The sequence below is a fragment of the Kogia breviceps genome, chromosome 2 (assembly GCF_026419965.1).
Source record: "Kogia breviceps isolate mKogBre1 chromosome 2, mKogBre1 haplotype 1, whole genome shotgun sequence".
Taxonomy (NCBI): Eukaryota; Metazoa; Chordata; class Mammalia; order Artiodactyla; family Physeteridae; genus Kogia; species Kogia breviceps.
The window spans coordinates 16,523,676-16,545,486 of record NC_081311.1 but is presented as its reverse complement, the minus strand read 5'-3'; the positions used below and the strand labels follow the sequence as shown (position 1 = coordinate 16,545,486).

Below are 21,811 nucleotides of genomic sequence, written 5' to 3'. Positions count from 1 at the left end.
AAAGTTTCTCAAAGACAGGACATAGAAACAATAATCATAAAAGAAAAAAACCTGTAAATTCAAATTTATCTAAATGTAAGACTTCTATTAAGCTTCACTGTTAAAGTGAAAAGCCACAGGCTGTCAGAAAATAGTCACAAATTCACAAAAACACATCTATATAGGGGATTAGTATCTATGAAATATAAAGGCTTCGAGAAGACAGACCATTGAAAAATGAGCCAAAGATTTGAATATTTTTCAAAAGAAGATATAAGAATGACCACAAGCACATAAAAAAGTGATCAACATCATAAGCTGAGAAGGAAATGTACGTTCAAACCACAGTGAAATACCACTGTATATCCAGTATAATGGTTAACATTTAAAAGACTGACAATACCGTAGATTGGCAAGGATGTGGAGCAGGTTGAACTCTCATATATCATTGGTGGGAACAGAAAATGATAGAGCACTGGAGAAAACCTTTGGGGAGTTTTTTAATCAAACGAATCATATACTTGCTCTATAACATAGCAGTTATAGTCCTCTGTGTGTACCCAGGAGAAGTGAAAGCATGTCCACAAAAAGGCTTATTCAAGAATATTAATAGCAACTCTATTTGAAGGCCCCCAAACTGGAAATAGCCCAGCTGTCTGTCAGTAAGAAAATATAGAAATGAACTGTGATGTATTCCTTATATGGAATACTGCTCAGCAATAAAAAGGAACATGAATAAATCTCAAACATGTTAAATGAAAGAAGCCTCACACAAAAGAGTTCACTACTGTATGATTCCATTTATCTGAAATCCTAGAAGAGTTACAACTAAATCAGTGATGGGAAAAAAAAATTAACACTGTTTGCCACTGGGGTCAAGAATGACTGGAAAGAGGTATGAGGGAACTTTCTGGAGTGAAGGTAACACTCTGTGTCTTTATATAAGTTGAGGCCACACAGGTGTATGTATTTTTGAGAATTTATCAGGTGATACACTTAAGATTTGTGCATTTCGTTGTAAGTTTTGCTTCAAAAAAGGAAAAGATCTGAAAAAATATGGAACTCTGGTTAATGACAGTGTACTAATGTTTATGATTTACTTTAAAATGCATCAAAAGATGTAAATGAATTGAAGGATTGATAGCTGGATGAGATGTGATGGAGCAAGTCAGTGAACTGTTGATCTATGGCTGTTTGATGCAATATTCTTTCATCTTTCTCTGTGTTTGAAAATTTTCATGATAAAATGTTGAAAGTGTCTCAGGAGATGAAACCAGAGCATCTTTTTTCAGTAGAATGCATTGATTTTTTTGGTTTATGAAGCAGAGGCAATATAACATAGTAGAGCTAGAACTGGTTCAAATTCAAGATCCTTGACTTACTAGCTGTGGGATCTTGGGATCTTACTTAATAAACTGTGCCTCAGTTTCCTCTAAAGTAATCAAAATCACAGTCATAGGGTTATTAAGATGGGTGGATGGATGGATGATACTTGGGTTAGTTCTTACCACATATTAAGCTCCATATGTGCCAAGCATAATTGAAATACATACATTTAATTTAAGAAGCAAGTGTTTTTCCTTGATTCTGCTTTAAATTTTCAAATTTCACCTTCTTTTAAAATATTTTATAGTTGAGATGAAATAACAGCAGTTCTGGTAGAGGCGTGATGAGGGAGGGGAGTAAGAGGAAAGTGGGGGAATGGACAGATGGAGAAATGAAAAGGACTGAGTTTTATGCATTTCAATAACAAGGTCACCATGTACTTGATTAGCATTTTTTTTTTTTTTAATTTTTTTTTTTTGTGTGTGTGTGTGGTATGCGGGCCTCTCACTGTCGTGGCCTCTCCCTTTGTGGAGCACAGGCTCCGGATGTACAGGCCCATTGGCCATCGCTCACGGGCCCAGCCGCTCTGCGGCACGTGGGATCTCCCCGGACCGGGGCACGAACCTGTGTCCCCTGCATCGGCAGGCGGATTCTCAACCACTGCGCCACCAGGGAAGCCCGATTAGCCTTTTTTTGAAGCGTTTTTTAACAAGTATTTATGTTGCACATGTTTTTTTTTTTTTTACACACTAAAAACCACTCAGTTTTATTAGTTAACATATAAGTTCACACATACTGTAAATAAGGTACATGTTTTCTGTATGTTCTACTGGAAATAGATGCATTGCATAAAACCTGTATTAATGTCTGTAGATTGACCTAGAAGCTGAGATGGTGAGCACTGTAGCTGGCATTGGAATTCAAGGTACAGATAAAGAAGGTGGAGCTAAAGGAGAAGAACAGCCCATCAGTTCTCCCTGGGATGTAGTGTTTGGAAGGTCCGGTATGTAAAGTTTTGCTATTAAATATAAGTAAATTTTGCTAAGTAAAAGTAAGATTTTTAAGATATTATGGGAACATTCATTTGGATTAATTCTTTTACTAGTTATTTTATGCTTTTATACCAATGACTTGGGATTTGTTAATTGCATAAAAACAAAGCCAGCAGTAATATATAGAAGATAGAGTAAATATATCATTATATATAACATGTAACATTACATACATATTATATTTTATACACAAGATAGGGTATGTGTTTCTCTAATGTTAAAGAATTTCATCTTAGTTGCAGCTTTCAATTAAGATAGTTCTGAATATTCTGAAATTGGACAGATTATATTATATATATATTATATATATATATATATTCAGAATTTCAAAAGATTATTCACGCACTATACTGTTTAACAATGTCCTTTTTATTTACTGCCGTGTGAAAAATCAAGAAATGACAGTGGGGTTTTTTTTAGATTGTCAATAAAATTTTTATTTAATTATTATAGCTTCTTTTGAGTAGTTAAAAAAAACTTTACCTATATACAATGGAATATTACTCAGCCATAAAAAAGAATGAAATCTTGCCATTTGTGACAACATGAATGGACCTAGAGGGTGAGAAAGACAAATACTATGTAATTTCACCTATATGTGGAATCTAAAAGCAAATGAGCAAACATAACAAAACAGAAACAGAGTCATAGATACAGACAACAAACAGGGAACGGGATGGTGGGGATGAGTGAAATAGGTGAGGAAAATTGAGGTACAAATTTTCAGTTACAAAAGAAATGAGTCACAGGGATGCAATGTACAACATGTGGCATATAGTCAATAATAATAAAATATCTTTGGTAACTAGACTTATGGTGATCATTTTGGAATGTATAGAAATATCAAATCACTATGTTGTATACCAGGAGCTATCATAGAGTTGCAGTCGATTATACTTCAAAAAACAAACAAACGTATAGAAAAAGAGATCAGATTTGTGGTCACCAGAGGCAGGGGTAGGGGTTTGGATGAAGGTGGTCAAAAGGTACAAAATTCCAGTTATGAAATACATAAGTAGGGCTATAATATACAACATGGTTAATATAACTAACAATGCTGTATGTGTGTATGAAAGTTATTATGATGAATAAATCCTAAGAGTTCTCATCACAAGGAAAAAAATTGTTTTTTCTTTTCTTTTTTAATCTATATGAGGTGATGGATATTCACTAAACTTAATGTAATTATTTCATGATGTGGTAAGTCAAATCATTATGTTGTACATCTTAAATTTATACAGTGCTATATATGTCAATTATATAAATAAAACTGGAAGAAAAAGTTAAAATTAAAAAATAAAACTTAATTTAAAAAGTAAAAACTTTATCCTACTGAATTACTTAGATAATTGAAAATGAATTTGCCTTATTTTTACCATCTTTATTACCTATATATTACTTGACTAAAAGATAATCCAGGAGCGCTAGTACTCTTATTTTTCACTGGCCCTCAGCGTTGCTGACATGGTTATTCTACATGTTTAAAACCAGAGTAATGAAGAAAGAAATTTAGTAGAATATATTGAAAATGGAACTTAGAGCTAAATGGTTTGTATGATTTTAATATATTTATAGAGTGACTTAAGCACCATCTTAGTTGGATGATTTTACATTTGAGATAATTTTTTATGATGCCAATTTGGTTATAATTCAAAGACCTTAATTCTTTCATTGTGATTAACTTTTTATAAAGCTTTTAATGTTTATAAAGTAACTGAATGAACTCCTGGTACTGCCTGCACTTAATATATGTAACTTAGGTATTTTGTGTAAGTTTTTTTTGAAAATTCCATTTTTGGAATTTGGTGCCCTAATAATGATGCGTCGTTTTAGTGGCTCACAGTGGGGAGGGGTGGAGAAGGTAGAGGGAGCAGTGTGTCTCGAGAGCAATCAGTAAGGGGATGTATTACGTGTAGAGATTTTAAAAACAATAAGAAAACCAACTGCACCTCGATCTTCTTTTTATCACCATGCACCAGCAGTTCTAAATAATTTCAGGGTTAAAGATAACTCACCCCCATTAGGACTTAACCGGTCTTGCCTCCCTGCTTTTGGTTCACACCTGAGCTATTTGAACATAATATTATAGATGGAAAAACAGTCTGAAATACATCTGTTAGTAAAATAGTCAAAGTGGATGAGAACTGTTATTTTGGTATGCTATTACCTTCCCTCAAGGAAAAAAAAATTCTCTTAATATGTAAGCCCCCAGTGATTTATAGTTAATAGTCCATATAACAATTCAGTTATTGATATTTCTATTTTACATCTTACAGCCTGTATTTACTGTCAGTAATTGCCACAGTAAAGCTTCATAAGAAATCATCCCCAAGCTCATATAAACCTAAACCTTTATTTCTCACTTACATACAGGGTTGGGGTTCAGTTGATCAAGGCTGAGCCTGGGCTTGGTTCCAGACTGTTTTTGGGGTCCAGATCTGCTCCATTTGTTTCTCCTTTTCCTTGAGCCCGTAGCTGACTGAGGTATATTCTTTTGGCAAAAGGCAGGAGCACAGGAGAGTAAGCCCAGTTACACACATTTAAAGCCTTAGCTCATGTCATATCTGCTTACCTACTGTCATTAAAGCAAGTCACATAACTAAGTTCAAAGTTATGGGGCAGGGATATGTACTTTGCCTACAGTGAGGCAATGGCAAGGGTGTGGTTGTATTATTACCACAGAGGAATAAAGACCTGAGACCAGTAATTCAATCTGTTACATATTTCAGAATTTACGTTGCTTAAAAACAGGGTGTACTTCACCGGATGCTTTACTAAGTTGGATTTATTTAATAGAGTACTTACATATTTTTTTAGGCTAAAAATTTTTCAGTCATACTTTATGGCATGGAATTTCTGGTTGTTTATCTCGTATTGAGACTGTACCCAAATTGCTTTCCAAGGAAAATATTGGCTCTGTTGACAAGTACTCCCTCAGCTTCCAACTGGAGTGATGTGCTGAGGCTTGTGTCTTTATTAAACTCAGCTTTTAGAAAAGGAAGTGAATCCTTCCTTAGCTCAACAGATGATTAAAAGCATATGGTTCCACATTTAACTTATAGTTTAAATTAGCTTCACTCCAGGTACTTGGCAAGAGGAGTAATCTTTTAATTAATTAATTAATTTATTTTTAACATCTTTATTTGAGTATAACTGTTTTACAATGGTGTGTTAGTTTCTCCTTTACAACAAAGTGAATCAGTTATACATATACATATGTTCCCATAACTCTTCCCTCTTGTGTCACCCTCCCTCCCACCCTCCCTATCCCACCCCTCTAGGTCGTCACAAAGCCCAGAGGTGAACTCCCTGTGCTATGCGGCAGCTTCCCACTAGCTATCTAATTTACATTTGGTAGTGTGTATATGTCCCTGCCACTCTCTCACTTCCTCACAGCTTACCCTTCCGCCTCCCCATATAAGAGGAGTAATCTTGAATGCAGTTAAATTAGCTCAAGACCTTTCAAAATGCTGAGAGAAAATGGTTTTCAAGTACTGTATGAAGGACCTATAATCACAATGACTACAAGAGTTTTTAACCTTGAGTTATACCCAAGGCATTCATGGTTAGATTTTGTGAAGTACTTAAATTTCCCAGAAATTCTATTTAAGTTTTAAGTTTTGGGGGAATTGGTCAGATTCTCATCAGAGTTTCAAAGTGGTGTGTTACCCCAAAACATTTTAAGAGCCACTGCTTTAAATCACTCTGAAGTCTAATCCTGGATTAATGCATATTGTCAGGGTATGGGGAAATTGGATCATAGAATAATTGCTCTCCTTAAAATTGTTTTTACTAACCTATATTTTGACATCATGTCATTCATTTAAAAATACATTAACACATCAACATATCTTATATTCATTTATATGTGTATATGTTTCATATTGTATATTTCATCAAAACACAGTCCTATGGGACTTCTGAACTGTTTTTACTATAAGGGTTTGCTGCTAATTTCAGTTATCTTATAAATAACCTCTCTGATTATCTACTAGAGAATTTTTCTGTGTTATAGATAATTGTTTTTTTCTAAGTATCAAGTTTGTTTTTAAGCTCCTGGATAATTTGAATATCATAACTGATTGTGTTTGCACTGTTATATTGATTCCTAGGAAACTTAGAGACAGGTTTGTCTCTAGCAAAGTGTAACGGAAACATGACATTCATTTTTTAATATTACTTGGCTGCATCTTTCTTTTCTACTTTATTTACCAATTGCTTCAATTTTCTTAATTTAAATTTATTTATCTTACTAGGGTTTATTTCTTGTAAACTACCTGAATACTTTTTGAAATAAAAGTAGAAGTAAATAAATCCAGTAGAATAATTTACTGAAGTGATTGGGTATGATCCATGTGGGAAAAAAAAATCTGTTAATCTGGCTTCCCTGGTGGCGCAGTGATTGAGAGTCCGCCTGCCGATGCAGGGGACGCAGGTTCGTGCCCCGGTCCGGGAAGATCCCACATGCCGCGGAGCGGCTGGGCCCGTGAGCCATGGCCGCTGAGCCTGCGCGTCCGGAGCCTGTGCTCCGCAGCGGGAGAGGCCGCAACAGTGGAGAGGCCCACACACACAAAAAAATGTACATTCTATAAATGTACATTCTATAAATGTACATTTATAGTTCTTAAAGCATTTTTAGTTTTATGATTAACAGATTTTTTTGTGTGTGTGGTACGCGGGCCTCTCACTGTTGCGGCCTCTCCCGGACGCACAGGCTCAGCGGCCATGGCTCACGGGCCCAACCGCTCCGCGGCATGTGGGATCCTCCCGGACCGGGGCACGAACCTGTGTCCCCTGCATCAGCAGGCGGACTCACAACCACTGCACCACCAGGGAAGCCCCTTCTTTGTCCATTTTTGATTACCACTCTAAATATGGTGAAAACTTTATAATGCACTAAAAATTATTTAAAATAACTCCAATAAATTCATTTTTTCACCAGAAACATTGCCATGTTACTAAAATGCATATCAAGTCTGTGCTGTCTCCACTCACGCCAGACAATAACCCGAGAATTTTTTTTATCATAAAGGTCAGAACCCCTGCTAGTCTCTAAGTACTTCAGACTTCACCTGATTTAAAATCATTTACAGAAAGGATAGTGTGCCCAAATCCCATTAACCTTCCTTGGCCCTTTAATCAGCATTTCCCTAGATAGAAATTTAGTTGTACTTACTTGACCTTTAATGACTGAAATCCAGCTATTTAGTATGCTAGTCTGGTAATCTACAGCTTAGATGATACGCTTCTCTGACTTCCATTAATATGCTCTAAATAAAATACATTTATCCTCTTATCAGGTGATACAAAATTTTTTTGAGGAATAAATTTTATATAATGTGACTAGTGTGTGTTTATTTTAACAAAATAAAAACAGTTGTGGTATATTTATATCTGAATAACTATTATCACACTGACTTGGTGTTTATAAGGTTTTTTTTTCAGTCTGAATGATGAGGTAATAATTTACAGAAAGTAACATTTACTCTTAATAGGTGTAAGTTCCATTATGAAGAATCTTTATAACCATTGCTACAATCAAGATATAGAATATTTCCATCACCCCAAAAAGTTCTCTTATGACTCTGTTCAGTCTCCCTCCCTCCCCCTCTACCACCCACTCTACCCACTCCATCCACTGGCAACAATGATTTCTTGTTCCTCAGTATAGTTTTGTATGTCTGGTTTCTTTCAGTTACCACAATCTTTTGCGATTCATCCATGTTCTTGCATGTATCAGTAGTTCTTTTTTATTGTTGAGTAGTATTCCATTGTACAGCTGTACCACAGTTTCTTTATTAATTCACCAGTTGGTAAGCATTTCAGCTGGTTTATGGCAATTATGATTAAAGCCTCTGTAAACGTTTGTGTACAGTTTTTTATGTGGACATATTTTCTCTTGGGCAAATGCTTAGGAATGAAATTGCTAGATCATATGGTAAATGTATGTGTAATTTTATAAGAAACTGCCAAACTGTGTTCCCAAAGTTGCTGTTTTCTTAAAAATCCCGTATCTGGCTGGAATAATTTTGCTTTTGCATGAAGAACTAACTTTAACGTTTCTTGTAGCACATGTCTGCTAACAATGATTTCTCTTGGCCCTTTCTTTGGAGGGGGAGGGTCTGAAAAAGTAATTAGCATTCATTTTTGAAAGCTATTTTTACTCCATAAATAAGTCTGGATTGGCTTTTTTTTTCTTTGATATTTTAAAGATGTCATTCCACTGTATTATAGCTTTCATAGTATAAACAAGAAGTCTGATTAAATTCTTTTCCTAGTTCCTTAGTATAAAAAACTGTGTTTTTTCCTCTGGCTGCCTTCAAGATTTTCTCTTTGGTTTTCAGCAGTTTGATTGATATGTCTAGGAGTTATCCTGCTTAGGATTCTTGATGTCTTTCGTTATTTGGAAAAATTCTCAACCATTATCTTCTCAAATAGTTTTTCTGCTCCTTTCTTTTCTTTCTGGGGTTTCATTTACTCATATGTTAGATTCTAATATTATATTCAACAACTTTTACATATTATGATTTGGGGTTTTTTTAAATTTTCACCCTTTATTCTCTTTGTGTTTCAGTGTGCATATTTTCTGTTGATTTATCTTTAGGGTCATTGATTATTTCCTCAGCTGTGTCTAGTCAACTGATGAGCTTGTTGAAGGAATTTTTCATTTCTGATATTATTCTTCTTCTAATAGTATTTCCATTTTAATATTTCTTAGAGATTTCATCTATCTGCTCAAATTCCCCATCTATTTAGGTATGTTGGCCATCTTTTTCTCTAGATCCTTTACCAGAGTAAGCATAGTGATTTCAAAGTCTATGTCTTAGGGCTTCCCTGGTGGCGCGGTGTTTGAGAATCCGCCTGCTGATGCAGGGGACACGGGTTCGTGCCCTGGTCTGGGAGGATCCCATGTGCCGTGGAACGGCTGGGCCCGTGAGCCATGGCCACTGAGCCTGTGTGTCCGGAGCCTGTGCTCCGCAACGGGAGAGGCTGCAGCAGTGAGAGGCCCGCGTGTGGCAAAAAAAAAAAAAAAAAAAAAAAAGTCTATGTCATAGATCTAAATTTCAGGTCAGCTCTGAGTCTGTTTCTGTTGATTGCTTTGTCTCTTGAAAATGGTTTTTTGTTTGTTTTTTTATTTTGTTTTGCTTACATTTATGTTCATCTTCTCATTTTTTGTTAAATTCCAGTCATGCATGGAACTGTAGAGGCTGAGATCAATAGTATTTGTCATTATTATGGGAGCTCGAGTCAATTTAGTCAGAAGCTGGCCTGGATCTGGATTTTATTATTGCTGTGAGTTCTGTCAAATTACCATGGCTTTCACAGTCCTCTAGAAGTGGGCTGTTGCCTAAGCCTGGGGGGTCAGATGCTAGAGACCTTTTCTTAGTGTTAGTACTCCACCGTCAGCTTTCAGTCAGCCAGCACAGATCCCCAAAGGATAGACTGCTGCTGTCTTTCTGTACTAGGTTGCATTGGGGCTAAGGGAGAGTTCTCTGTTGTTCTGGTGAGCCTCAGTCTTAGGGAGGTACTGTGTGCCTGGGCCTGCATGAAATGAGGTGGAGAGCTTAGAGCTTTTTCAGTGATTCTGTTCCTTCCCTCTCTGGCAGCTAAACTCTGTCTTCTATTTGTGAGTGGTTTTGAAGCGTTTCCTGCTTCTCTCCCAGCAGTGGGAAATCTCTACTTGGTGTCTGGGGTCTTTGGCCAAAGACATTTCCTTGCCCCTCCTCCACAGGTAGAGAGATTTTTTTTTTTTCCTCTGCCCCTCCTCCAGTTATAATTAGTCTTTTCCTGCACCCTGGCAGTGACAGACTTTGTTGCTTTTTCCTAGTGGATTAAGGCTTTGCTTTACAGGGGAGATTTATAAGCTGTACAGAAAAAAACATTTACACTAATGGATGATTTCACAGATGCCATTAAGAGGGTTCTAGTCAGTGGGATCTATTTTGATCATAGTTGCTTAAAATAACAGAATTTGTAAAAGCTGGACTGCAGGTAATTTTTATATTCATATTTCATTTGCTGATTTTGTTCCTGTTTTCTGAAACTATTTCACTAATCCTTTTTGATAATTGATAATTATGAGGGATTTTGCCTTTAAAAATACTTAACTCCTGTGCTTCCCTGGTGGCGCAGTGGTTGAGAGCCCGCCTGCCGATGCAGGGGATGCGGGTTCGTGCCCCAGTCCGGGAGGATCCCACATGGCCGCAGAGCGGCTGGGCCCGTGAGCCATGGCCGCTGAGCCTGCGCGTCCGGAGCCTGTGCTCCGCAGCGGCCACAACAGTGAGAGGCCCACGTACCGCTTAAAAAAAAAATACTTAACTCCCAAAACCTTTTTAGCTATTGGCATTGTCCTTTTTTATTTTTAATTTGTGACTGCTGTAAGTCAGTGATTCTAAGGACACTTTTTAAAAAAATAAATTTATTTTATTTATTTACTTTTGGTTGTGTTGGGTCCTTGTTGCTGCATGCAGGCTTTCTCTAGTTGCGGCGAGCAGGGCTACTCTTTGTTGCGGTACAGGGGCTTCTCATTGTGGTGGCTTCTCTTGTTGCAGAGAACAGGCTCTAGGCACATGGGCTTCAGTAGTTGTGGCTCACAGGCTTAGTTGCTCCACAGCATGTGGGATCTTCCTGAACCTGGCATCGAACCCATGTCCCCTGCATTGGCAGACTAATTCTTAACCACTGAACCACCAGGGAAGTCCCAAGTGCACTCTGAATTTAAGGTTGAAATGTTCATGATTGCCACATTCTTGTTAGAAGGAACTAATACCCATACTTGGTGATACAACTATATACTTTTTTTTTTTTTTAAGCTGAGGGGAAAGTCAAGAGACTTCTTCCCAACAGAATGGAAATTTTATTTTTTATTATATTTTACTTATTTATTTTTGGTTGCATTGGGTCTTCGTTGCTGTGCACGGGCCTTCTCTAGTTGTGGTGAGTGGGGGCTACTCTTCGTTGTGGTGTGCGGGCTTCTCATTGTGGTGGCTTCTCTTGCTGCAGAGCACAGGCTCTAGGTGCACAGGCTTCTGTAGTTGTGGCATGCAGTCTGTAGAGCGTGGGCTCAGTAGTTGTGGCATGCAGGCTGTAGAGCGTGGGCTCAGTAGTTGTGGCGCGCAGGCTCAGTAGTTGCAGGGCACAGACTTAGTTGCTCCATGGCATGTGGGATCTTCCCGGACTAGGGATCGAACCCATGTCCCCTGCATTGGCAGGAGGATTCTTTTTTTTTTTTTTTTTCCGGTACGCAGGCCTCTCACTGTTATATTGTTGTGGCCTCTCCCGTTGCGGAGCACAGGCTCCAGACGCGCAGGCTCAGCGGCCATGGCTCACGGGCCCAGCCGCTCTGCGGCATGTGGGATCTTCCCAGACCGGGGCATGAACCCATGTCCCCTGCATTGGCAGGCGGACTCTCAACCACGGCGCCACCAGGGAAGCCCGGCAGGAGTATTCTTAACCACTGCACCACCAGAGAAGTCCCACAACTATATCCTTTAGATTTAAAAATCCAGGATGAACAGTATAAACATGATTCTTATTAGTTTGATAGACATTATAAATGCCAGACTACCCCCCCCTTTTTAAACTCCCATTTTATTTGCAAGAACAAACTCTTCAGCCCTCAGTGAAATGGTTAGGCAGGGTAAAAACTTCTTGAGTGGCAGTTTAGCAAGGAAGTGATGAGCCTGGACTCTGGGGCCAGACCACTTGGGTTCTAATTCGTTTCACATCTTAGTAGTTGTGTGACTTTGGACAAGTTACTGAGCCTCTTGATGCCTCAGTTTCCTCATCTAAATGGGAGATACTAATAGTGTCTACCTCAAATGCTTATTGTGAGAATTATGAGAATTAATATATGGAAAGCACCCAGAACAGTTCCTGGCACATAGAAAGTACTGTATAAGTGTCTGTTGTTATTGTTGTTTGCTGTAAGATTCTCATAAAAATCTCAAGGAGATGTTGATAAGCTGAACCGAACCAAAAATGGAAAAGCAAGGGACTGGAAAAAATACTTGACAGGGATTATTCGGCCACAGGCTACTCCAGAGGCTACGAGAAGAGGAGGGTAGAAGGAGTGACATAGCCACAAATACTGGAGTGTAAGCCTCGCTGCATGTGATCGGGTCTCCATTTCTGATCACACATTAAAATGCACGTGGGTGACTGAATCCACAGCTAAGTCCATGGTGCAGGGGCAGAAGGGAGGGAAAAGAGAATGGGCCAAGCAGAGTATTGGCCAGAAGAGCACAGGCTCACTTCTGTAGTTCCTTCATTCCGATCAGAACACTGATAATCTGGAATTGGACTCACTAATGGATGATTATTCCAGGTTTAGCTATGTGAATACCAACAAATTATTTAACCCCTTTGAATTTCAATTTCTTTATAAAATGGAGATGATAATAATTAGACTTGCTAATGTTGTTAAAGGAAATAATCCATATAAAGTGCTTATTATTAGCTCAGTGCCTTAAACAGGAAATGTTCTGAATGGTTTTCATTTTCACCACCATGCCCCCCGTCGGCATTATCATCCTCATCAACTGGTATGTAGAATCATAAACTCCCGAATCCCGACCTGACACAGCCTCTGCTTCTACACTATTTCTCATACCTCCAGCTTCTAAAGGAAATAAGTACACAGAGACCAAAACCAAACAGATGCTCACACTAATATTACGATGAAGCTTTGGCCTCATAGGTAGACCCTAGTTGAACTAGCCTGGCCTGTTTGGACAAGTAGATAATGGAGACCTGATCTGGTCTTTCACTCCTGTATATACCAACACAGCTCTTCTTTGGCCAAGTAGAGAGGCTTTAAACCCATGTCATCTTCTAATGATTATAGTTTTATTTCCAGTCTTTATGCTTTTTGCTTCTTTTTCTTGTATGAATTAGGACCTTCGTATGATGCTAAATAAGTGTTGATAGCAGATCTCCTTGTCTCATTTCTATTCTCAGGGGGAATGTCTTAGTTCGGGCTGCCATAACAAAATGCCACAGACTGGGTGGCTTAAACAACAGAATTTTATTTTCTCACAGTTCTGGAGGCTAGAAGTCCAAGGTCAAGGTGCCAGCATGATTGGTTTCTGGTGAGAGCTCTCTTCTGGCTTATAGATGGTCACCTTCAACCTTTGTCTTCGCATGGCAGGGGCAAAATAAAATAAAAGAATATAATAATGAAAAGCTTTTGATCTAGTTCTAAAGTGACTAAGCAGAGACTGAGTCCCCAGGATATATGGATGCCACCGTCCCTTTTAATATAATTTATGTTTATTAAAAATATTTGAATGAAAAATTAAATGGAAATAAACTGCTTTCCTTTAGATTTCATATGATAGCAATTAACACAGCGAAAGAGGCAGAACATTAAATAGATTTTCTTATTTTTTTATTTTTTTATTTATTTTTTGCTGTACGCGGGCCTCTCACTGCCGTGGCCTCTCCCGTTGCGGAGCACAGGCTCCGGACGCACAGGCTCAGCGGCCACGGCTCACGGGCCCAGTCGCTCCGCGGCATGTGGGATCTTCCCGGACCGGGGCACGAACCCGCGTCCCCTGCATCGGCAGGCGGACTCTCAACCACTGCGCCACCAGGGAAGCCCTAAATAGATTTTCTTGTTGGACTTCCTGGGTTCGGATTCCAGTTCCTTCATTTACTAGCTCTGTGATCCTGGCAAGTTAGCTAACCTAAGCCTCAGTTTCTTTTGTAAATGGCCTGTAAGAAGGGCCTTTTGAGAAGATTTAAGTGATAATCTCTGTAAAGTGCTTGGCACTTAGCAACCACAGTTTATTGACCATCAACATTATTTTTGTTAAATTAAACAAAATTTAAATTAAATAAACAAAATTTAATTTTGTTAAATTAAAAGACACTTGAAAGTAATTCAAGTTAAGGAAGAAAAATTCCTTCTGGCACAACTACTTGAAGTTAAAGAAAGTACAAATAAAATAGCCTTTCCAAGATATTTATTTTAGCATATGTCTGACCAAATTATTTTAGTGAAAATGTCTCAACTACATGTAAAAGTAGCTTCAGAATACAGCTTAATTAAATATTTTAAAAATAGAATTAATTTGAGAAACAGAGCCTTGTCACATTGTAATAAATTGTAATATCAGACTTAAAAAAACAAAATTATTTATTAATTTTAGAAAACAACTATCTTGTAATATATTGTCTCTTAGGTTTATTACATGTCAACCATATCTTTTTGAAAAAGGTTCACAACAATTAAACAGTAGATTTTTAAAGAGCAGCAGTGATGTGAGTCTAAGTCTAAAAGCTAATACTGGGGTAGAAATATACACTTCTTAAACTATTAAAAGATACAGTCCTTTCATGAGAAATTGTTCAAAGAACTATTCCTATATTCCTAAAGCATGTAATTTAGGTACTTGAGTGCCAGAGTTTCTTTGGAGGGTGTGTGTCAACCCATTTCTTCTGTCACATAAAATAAGAAATCAGATGTTTAAAAACATTGTGCCCAGAGATGCAGAGGGACATTTTGCTATTAAGAATACTTCGTATTTCTGTGAATGTAAATTTATAAGTCTAAAGAAGTAAACTTTTCACGAGGAAAATGGAAAAATTTCCAAAGTGACTTAAAACATTGCAAATATTTTTACTTATATCAGATGATTTATAAACATACTACTGTCTTCCCTTAATTTAAATTTCTGAAAGATTGGGAATGTTTGTATTAACCATATATTCATATAGTAATTACTGTTTATTTTCATAAAGGTTCAGAGGTCCAAAAAGACGACATTCTGTGGATAGCCATGGCAGGGACTCATCAGATATGGGCATTCCTGTTGGACTGTGGCAGATTACCAAAGAAAAAGTAAGTGGTAACATCGGTAACATCTCTCTTTGGGTAAACATGGCGTTCACAGCATTCCTTTTCCCGAAGTCTCCATCCTCGTAGCTCTCAGCATACTAGTTGGTGTGCTGGGCTGTGCTCCCGTAACCAGCAGCCGGGTCCTCGGTGGCTTACGATGAAGTTTGTTTGCTGGGGGAGCACTGCTCTGCCCCCCAGGCCGATGCAGCAGCCACCGTCTGGAGCTCTGCCAGCTGTCCTGGCAGAGAGAGACAGAGGTGGTGAGTTGCTCACTGGCTCTGAAAACTTCTCAGAAGTGACACACATCACTTCTGCTCACATTTCATCGGCCCAAGTAAGGCTCGTGACCACACCCAACTTTAGGGAGCTTGGGAAGAGCAGTCCCACCGAGCATCTACAAAACATCTTTTATTTTAATGCATATTTCTAACATCCCTGATCATTAATTCAAATATTTGCAGACTGCATAGCAGAGTAGTTAATAGCTCAGGTTTTGTATTCAGGCCTGAGATTGAGCCCTGGCTTTGCCACTTATTATCTACATGAGTTTAGGAGAGTCACTTTAACTTTCTATGCCTCAGTTTCTTTATTTATATCTACCTCATAGGCTTGTTTTGAGAATTTAATATGTGTGAAGAGCTCAGTCTAGTGCCTGGCATGTACAATAAATGTTGGTACCATTGCTGCCACTGTTGGGGATATAAAGATGGAAAAGTAGTGTCTCTACAGATTTTCTTGTATTTTTTCTATAGAGCCTTTCCTATTCTCCCTAACACCCCAGCCTTTCTCTTTCCCTCCCTTCCCCTTCCCTGCCCTCCCCTCCCATCTCTCCCTTCTTCCCCTCTCCCTCCCTCTCACCCCTCTCTCTCACCTTCTGTTTTTGTTTGCACTTATTTGTTTACATAACTGTTTTCTCCTAGTAGACTGCCTCTTAAAGGAAAGGACCCTTTCTCATTCACTTTTGTGTCCTCTGTACCTAGCACAGTATCTGACACACGATAGGAGCTCAGTAAGGGTCTGCAGAGGAAATAAATGAAAGTCATAGACCATAAAGACTGTCAAACCACCCTAGAAAGTAAGTGCCAGTCACCTCAGTTACTTTTATCAGTAGAAAGGGACAGTTATATAGATAATCCAAAATATCAGATATTCTAAAGAGTGTATATGTGTGTGTTGCTTTGTACAGTGCTTGGCAACATTTAATCATTCATCTAACAAATATTTATTAAACAAACTAGGCACCATGCTTGGCAGTAGGGATGAAGTGGTATGTTTACTATATTAAGAATAAAAAAAGATGTGGTTACTGTCCTCAGTGGGTTTTCAGAGGAAGAATCAGATCAGCAAACAAACAAAAAATAGTTGGGAGGTACAGGTGCTGTGTGCAAAAGGAATCACTGCAGTAGTCCTTTAAATTGAAGTCGTCCCTTACATAAATAGGAGGAACACCTGATATAAATAAGATCTGAGGTATCAAGGAAGGCTTCCTGGAAGATGGTACTAAACTAAAACCTGATAGAGAGTAGAAAGGAGTTCAGAAGAGTAGAGGTTTTCCAGGCAAGAAATGACCCTAGTGATGTCAGTAGCAGCCAGATCATGAAGTGCCTTGTGAGTCTTTTTTAGAGATTTGAAAGTTATTCTGCATACCTTTATAGAAAGTTTTAAGCTGGGAAGTGACATAAGATTTGTGTTTTTGAAAGAACACTGGCAGCGTTTGGAGTGTGACAGTTGCTGTTATCCAGGCCAGAGACGATAGTAGCCCAAACAGTGACAGGACCGATAACATATAAGATGGGGGAAAAAGTAGTAGCAGAGATGACCAGAACATGCTGTTGTGAGCGATGGCTGTCTTGGAGCTAGATGGTCAAGAGTGGACTGTATTTCCACATAAGTAGAGTTGCCACCTGTTTGCAATAGTAAAGTGTCCATTTGGATCACATTGACATGTATTATAATTTTAAGGACGCTTTATCTTTATTTGTTACTGATCTTCAAGTGGTAATAACTCCTGAGCTTTTAGAAGTTACCGTTTCTCCCCACTCTTTCTACCTTTAATTAAGGGAACTCCTCTTTAAAACTGTTGTAGCTCCTTTATTTGTTTGGCATATTCGTTATTACATGTATTTCTCTGAGTAGGTTATTTTTACGAGTTCCTTGAATAAATGGCTGTATTTATACACTTTGTATCCCTTTGCCTCCACTCCCGGCTCCCTGCCTAAGTTAGCATTGGGATCATATCAACTAGTAAATGAGACGATGGTCATTTTAGACTTTTGCATGTTGTGCCCTATTAGGAAATGGTATACATACAGTCTCTCATTAGTTTGCATCTGAAGTCAGCTTCTTCCCTTCCCTCAACCCAGGACATCACCATGCCTTCCTTACAGTTCCTCTGACATAAACTTAGAAACCAAGGTATAAAACTTCCTCTGCATTACAAAAGGAATCATTACGATAGTCCTTTACATAGAAATTTCCCTAGTGTATATAAGAAATGGATTTGTACAATCAATTAGTTAAAGCAGTGTAATCATCTAATATTATTTTCTTAAAATGAGTACCTGGCTATCTTTTACAAATTATTCTTTTAATTCTTCTTCCTAGTCTCTACTGATATACAAGAAAATAAAACATTTTTAATGAAAATTTAAGCTTTAAACTATCAAGAGCTAGAAGAGGTTACCTAGATCTTTTTAATTCCCTCTCAGAACCAAATGTTGCATGAGGCTAAGAAGAGGTCAGGAAGTAAAGGTGGGATCTAGCTGTACCTGTCTCTCATCACTTGGAGGAAAAAGAAAAAAACTATCCCATCAATGATACGATCTTTATTCTTATTCTAACTTTGTCAGTGATTTCCTCTCCTGCCATTGAGAATAGTTTCACTTTTATGTAAGTCAAAAATTAAAAAAGGTAGAAAGGTCCCTACACAGTGAGTAAATAAGTTAATGATGAGAAACGACAGTGAAAGGTGATTTGCACAATTTAGGCCAGGATCACTGGATTTTTTTTTTTTTTTTTTTGGTATATAATGCTGTCATCACTGTTGATTTCATCATTTACATTCATTTGTTTAATGAAATTAGACACAGTATAACAATGTTGACTCCACCTATGAATTTGTCTTTTTTAGTGAGTTAAAAAAAGGAACCTGCCTTCGGTTTGCTGGAAGTGGAAATGAAGAGAATCGAAATAACTCATATCCTCACAAAGCAGGTTTTGCCCAACCTTCAGGTCTTTCTCTGGCCTCAGAGGATCCCTGGAGCTGCCTGTTCGTAGCGGATAGTGAGAGCAGTGCAGTGAGAACCGTCTCGCTGAAAGATGGAGCAGTGAAGCACCTTGTGGGAGGAGAGAGAGACCCCATGGTAAGGAAAAGCACTCTCGTGTGGTGTGCCTGCTTAACAAGCTTGTGATTTTCTGAATTGTGAAGAGTTAATGAAATTTAGGAAGGAGAAAGTTCTTGGCTTATCCATGTTAAAATGGAAGTCAAACCAAAGGAGATGTGAGTATGAAGAAATAACAAGTAACAAAACCACCTAAGGGAATAAAATGACTCGACTTGATTATATATAAATGTCAAAGTTTCAGGGAAAAAGGAAGGATAAAATATTGATTACCAAGCAAGGGGAAAATGTGGATTAGATATTTGGCAGTAGTGTGGAAAGAGCACCAGATCAGTAAACTTGACCTGTTCCTGATCAGATATGTGATTTTTGTGAATAAAATTCCTAAGCACCACAAATTAATTCAAGTTCAGAATTCTATCATTTTTTTCTAATTTCAGTCAAATGCCCAACCCTATTTATATGAAACCAGACTTTCCCCCCTTTAAGTAGCATATACAGCTATCTTAATTTTCACTTTATACCCTAACAAAGCACTGTAAAAAAATTTTAATACATGCTGTTTCTTTCTTTTTAAAAAAAAAATAAAAGAATTTATTTGCTTTTGGTGATGTTGATGGAGTAGGAATCAATGCAAAGCTTCAACACCCACTTGGAGTAACTTGGGACAAGAAAAGGAATTTACTTTACGTGGCAGACTCTTATAATCACAAGGTGAGTCTTGAAAGAATTATACAATACCCTGCTTTTCACCTGTGGTATTTAAAATGCTGAAAGATCTGTGAGCCTCCTACAATTGCCACTAAAATATAGCGAGGAATGACAGTTTTGGACAACTGTACGTAAGCCTTTCTGTTCTGTTCTTGGTCCTTTCTTGCAGAGAGGATGTGATGGTACTCTGAGCTGGGGGGAAAGGACTGAACAAATTCCCAATGACTGTAGCCAAAAATTGTGAATTGCAAGCCATTAAAGCTGCTTAGTAACATGTTGAATAAATGAGGAGAAGGCAGGTAGCAGGGAAATTAACATGTCAACTAACAAATGAACACTTTTGAGCCTTTGCATAGTTGCCACGCCTGTTAGCAAATAACTCCATTTTCATCAGCATTTCCATTTTTTTGTCTTTACTGCATTTTTACTGTGCATTTTTCCTTTTTATAAAATCAGTGGAACCCAAATGTTAATATTTTTGTGATGAGAGACTGTGAATTTAATGTAATCGAAACACAGTGAGGAATCATTAAGTTTAACAAGTAGCCAGATCCTCAGCCAATGTTAGATATTCATGAGAAGAAAGTCAGTTCAACTGCGTCCCATTGTGAGGGAAAAGAAGAACATTAAAATTTTTTTTTAATTCCATAAATAATTTTATCAAAGATTGCTTCTAGAAGACAGGATGTAACTGGGGATTTTATAGTGTTTAGGTCTCAGAATGAAATATCTCCCCTTAGACTATAATTTGAATGTTTGGCTTTTCAAAAAATATGGAAATGTCTGTTCTTTTTCTGAGATTTATTAAGAATACTAATGTCAGTCGGGAATTCTCTGGCTTGCTTAATATGATACTTTTCCATACTACAAATGTGCAGTTGAGCTTCAGATATATAAATTTTTGTTCTATCTTCTTAGATTAAAGTTGTGGATCCAAAAACAAAAAACTGTACAACATTAGCGGGAACTGGAGATGCAAGTAATGTTATCGGTTCCAATTTCACCAACTCAACTTTTAATGAACCAGGAGGCTTGTGTATCGGAGAGAATGGTCAGTTATTATATGTGGCAGACACCAATAACCATCAAATTAAAGTGATGGATTTAGAAACAAAAACAGTTTCTGTGGTAAGTAATCTTTAAGTTAAAGGGCATCATTTTAGGAAAGATTCTAAGCTCCTCAGCAACGAGAGAGGCACTCTTGGTTAGGCCATCTCTAGGGGTGAAAGTGAAACGTGGGTAGAGTAGTGAGTGGGTGCCTATTCCAAGGATATCCTGTTATTTTTAAAATAAAAATTCCATTTGTGCCAAGAGTGTTTGAGAAAGATTCTAGAAGTTGGAGAAAATTTGATGGACTTTCAGAAAAGGAAAAAAAAAAAAAAAAGGACTCATCTGTTTTTAAATGTATGGGCATACTGACACACTACACATACAAACCATATGTGGGTTGGGTTGTTTAATCTTGGGTTTTTTTTTTTTTTTTAAATGATTAATGGATAATCTTTGTTTCCTATGGTGAATCCATTACCAAGTAGTCTTTAAAGGAAGCTCTAGGAGCCACATTTCTCAAGACTTAAAAATAAGATTGGAAGAAACTTAAGTGAGTTCTAATTTTAAAGATATGGACATGGTCTCTAATACAAGTTACCCCTTTATATATCACATTTGCCTGGAAAAATGCAAGAGTCCTTTTTCTAAAATTCTAGGAATTTCCAAGATGTTTTAAAATAAAAACACAGATTCCCATCATAACAAGTGTCATTTCTCTTGACATAAATCTCTGATATAAGATGAATGACATCTTATAGTTGGCAATGAAAATTATAAGAGGGCGTATATTATATCCATTACATTTAAATTGATAAAGTTTTATTTTAATTTCCTGCTATCTATAAACATATTGGACAGTTAATTTAATTCAGTTTCATTCATAAATGTTGGCAATTTTCTGGCCAGGGTGAAATATTTTTCTGAACCTACAAAATAATCATGAGGATATTTAAGTAAACACATTCTGATTCAGAAGAGAATGGCAATTAAGTTTCCTTGACACAGAATCTCATGTTTGTACTGAAGTCTGAAAATAAGCTCTGTCAGTCTATAATACTATAAAGTACTTGTGCTTTAAAAAACAGATTTTCTTGTTTTCTAGCTCCCAGTCCTCAGATCTGAAAGTGCTATGGTGGATGGCCCATTCCTAGCAGAAAAACAGAAGACCTTACCCAGACTACCTAAATCTGCTCCAGGCATTAGACTTTCCCCAGTGGCTGCATCTCCAGGGCAAACTCTTCAGTTCAAGCTAAGATTAGACCTCCCATCAGGAACAAAGCTAACTGAAGGAGCACCGAGTTGCTGGTTTTTATCAGCTGAAGGTATGACAATAATCTTGCAAATGCAAATATTTCATAAATTCTTGAGATTTGATCTAGTAATTTTTCTCATTTGTGAAATATTTACAGTTGGGCAGGATTTGAGCAAGGTCTTGTAAGACAGAAAGATCCAGATCGAACCCCACTTCAGCAGTTTTCTTTAGCCTTTGAGCTTCTCTCTTTTATTAAATA

At 37.6% G+C, this 21,811-nt stretch overlaps 1 protein-coding gene across 5 annotated transcripts in view; it reads left to right on the top strand.

The window, feature by feature from the left end:
* Positions 1 to 21,811, top strand: part of NHLRC2 (NHL repeat containing 2) — a 66,750-nt gene that overhangs the window by 32,791 nt on the left and 12,148 nt on the right. For 3 of the 5 annotated variants that reach the window (XM_067024598.1, XM_067024597.1, XM_059054834.2), the window contains exons 5-10: positions 2,179 to 2,308; positions 15,102 to 15,201; positions 18,329 to 18,560; positions 19,131 to 19,253; positions 20,169 to 20,378; positions 21,403 to 21,622. In XM_067024598.1, coding sequence (XP_066880699.1) covers positions 2,179 to 2,308; positions 15,102 to 15,201; positions 18,329 to 18,560; positions 19,131 to 19,253; positions 20,169 to 20,378; positions 21,403 to 21,622 — 1,015 coding nt within the window. Of the gene's footprint in view, positions 1 to 2,178; positions 2,309 to 8,232; positions 8,296 to 15,101; positions 15,202 to 18,328; positions 18,561 to 19,130; positions 19,254 to 20,168; positions 20,379 to 21,402; positions 21,623 to 21,811 lie in introns of all 5 variants that reach the window. The other 2 variants (XM_067024596.1, XM_067024595.1) reach the window with 1 other exon arrangement.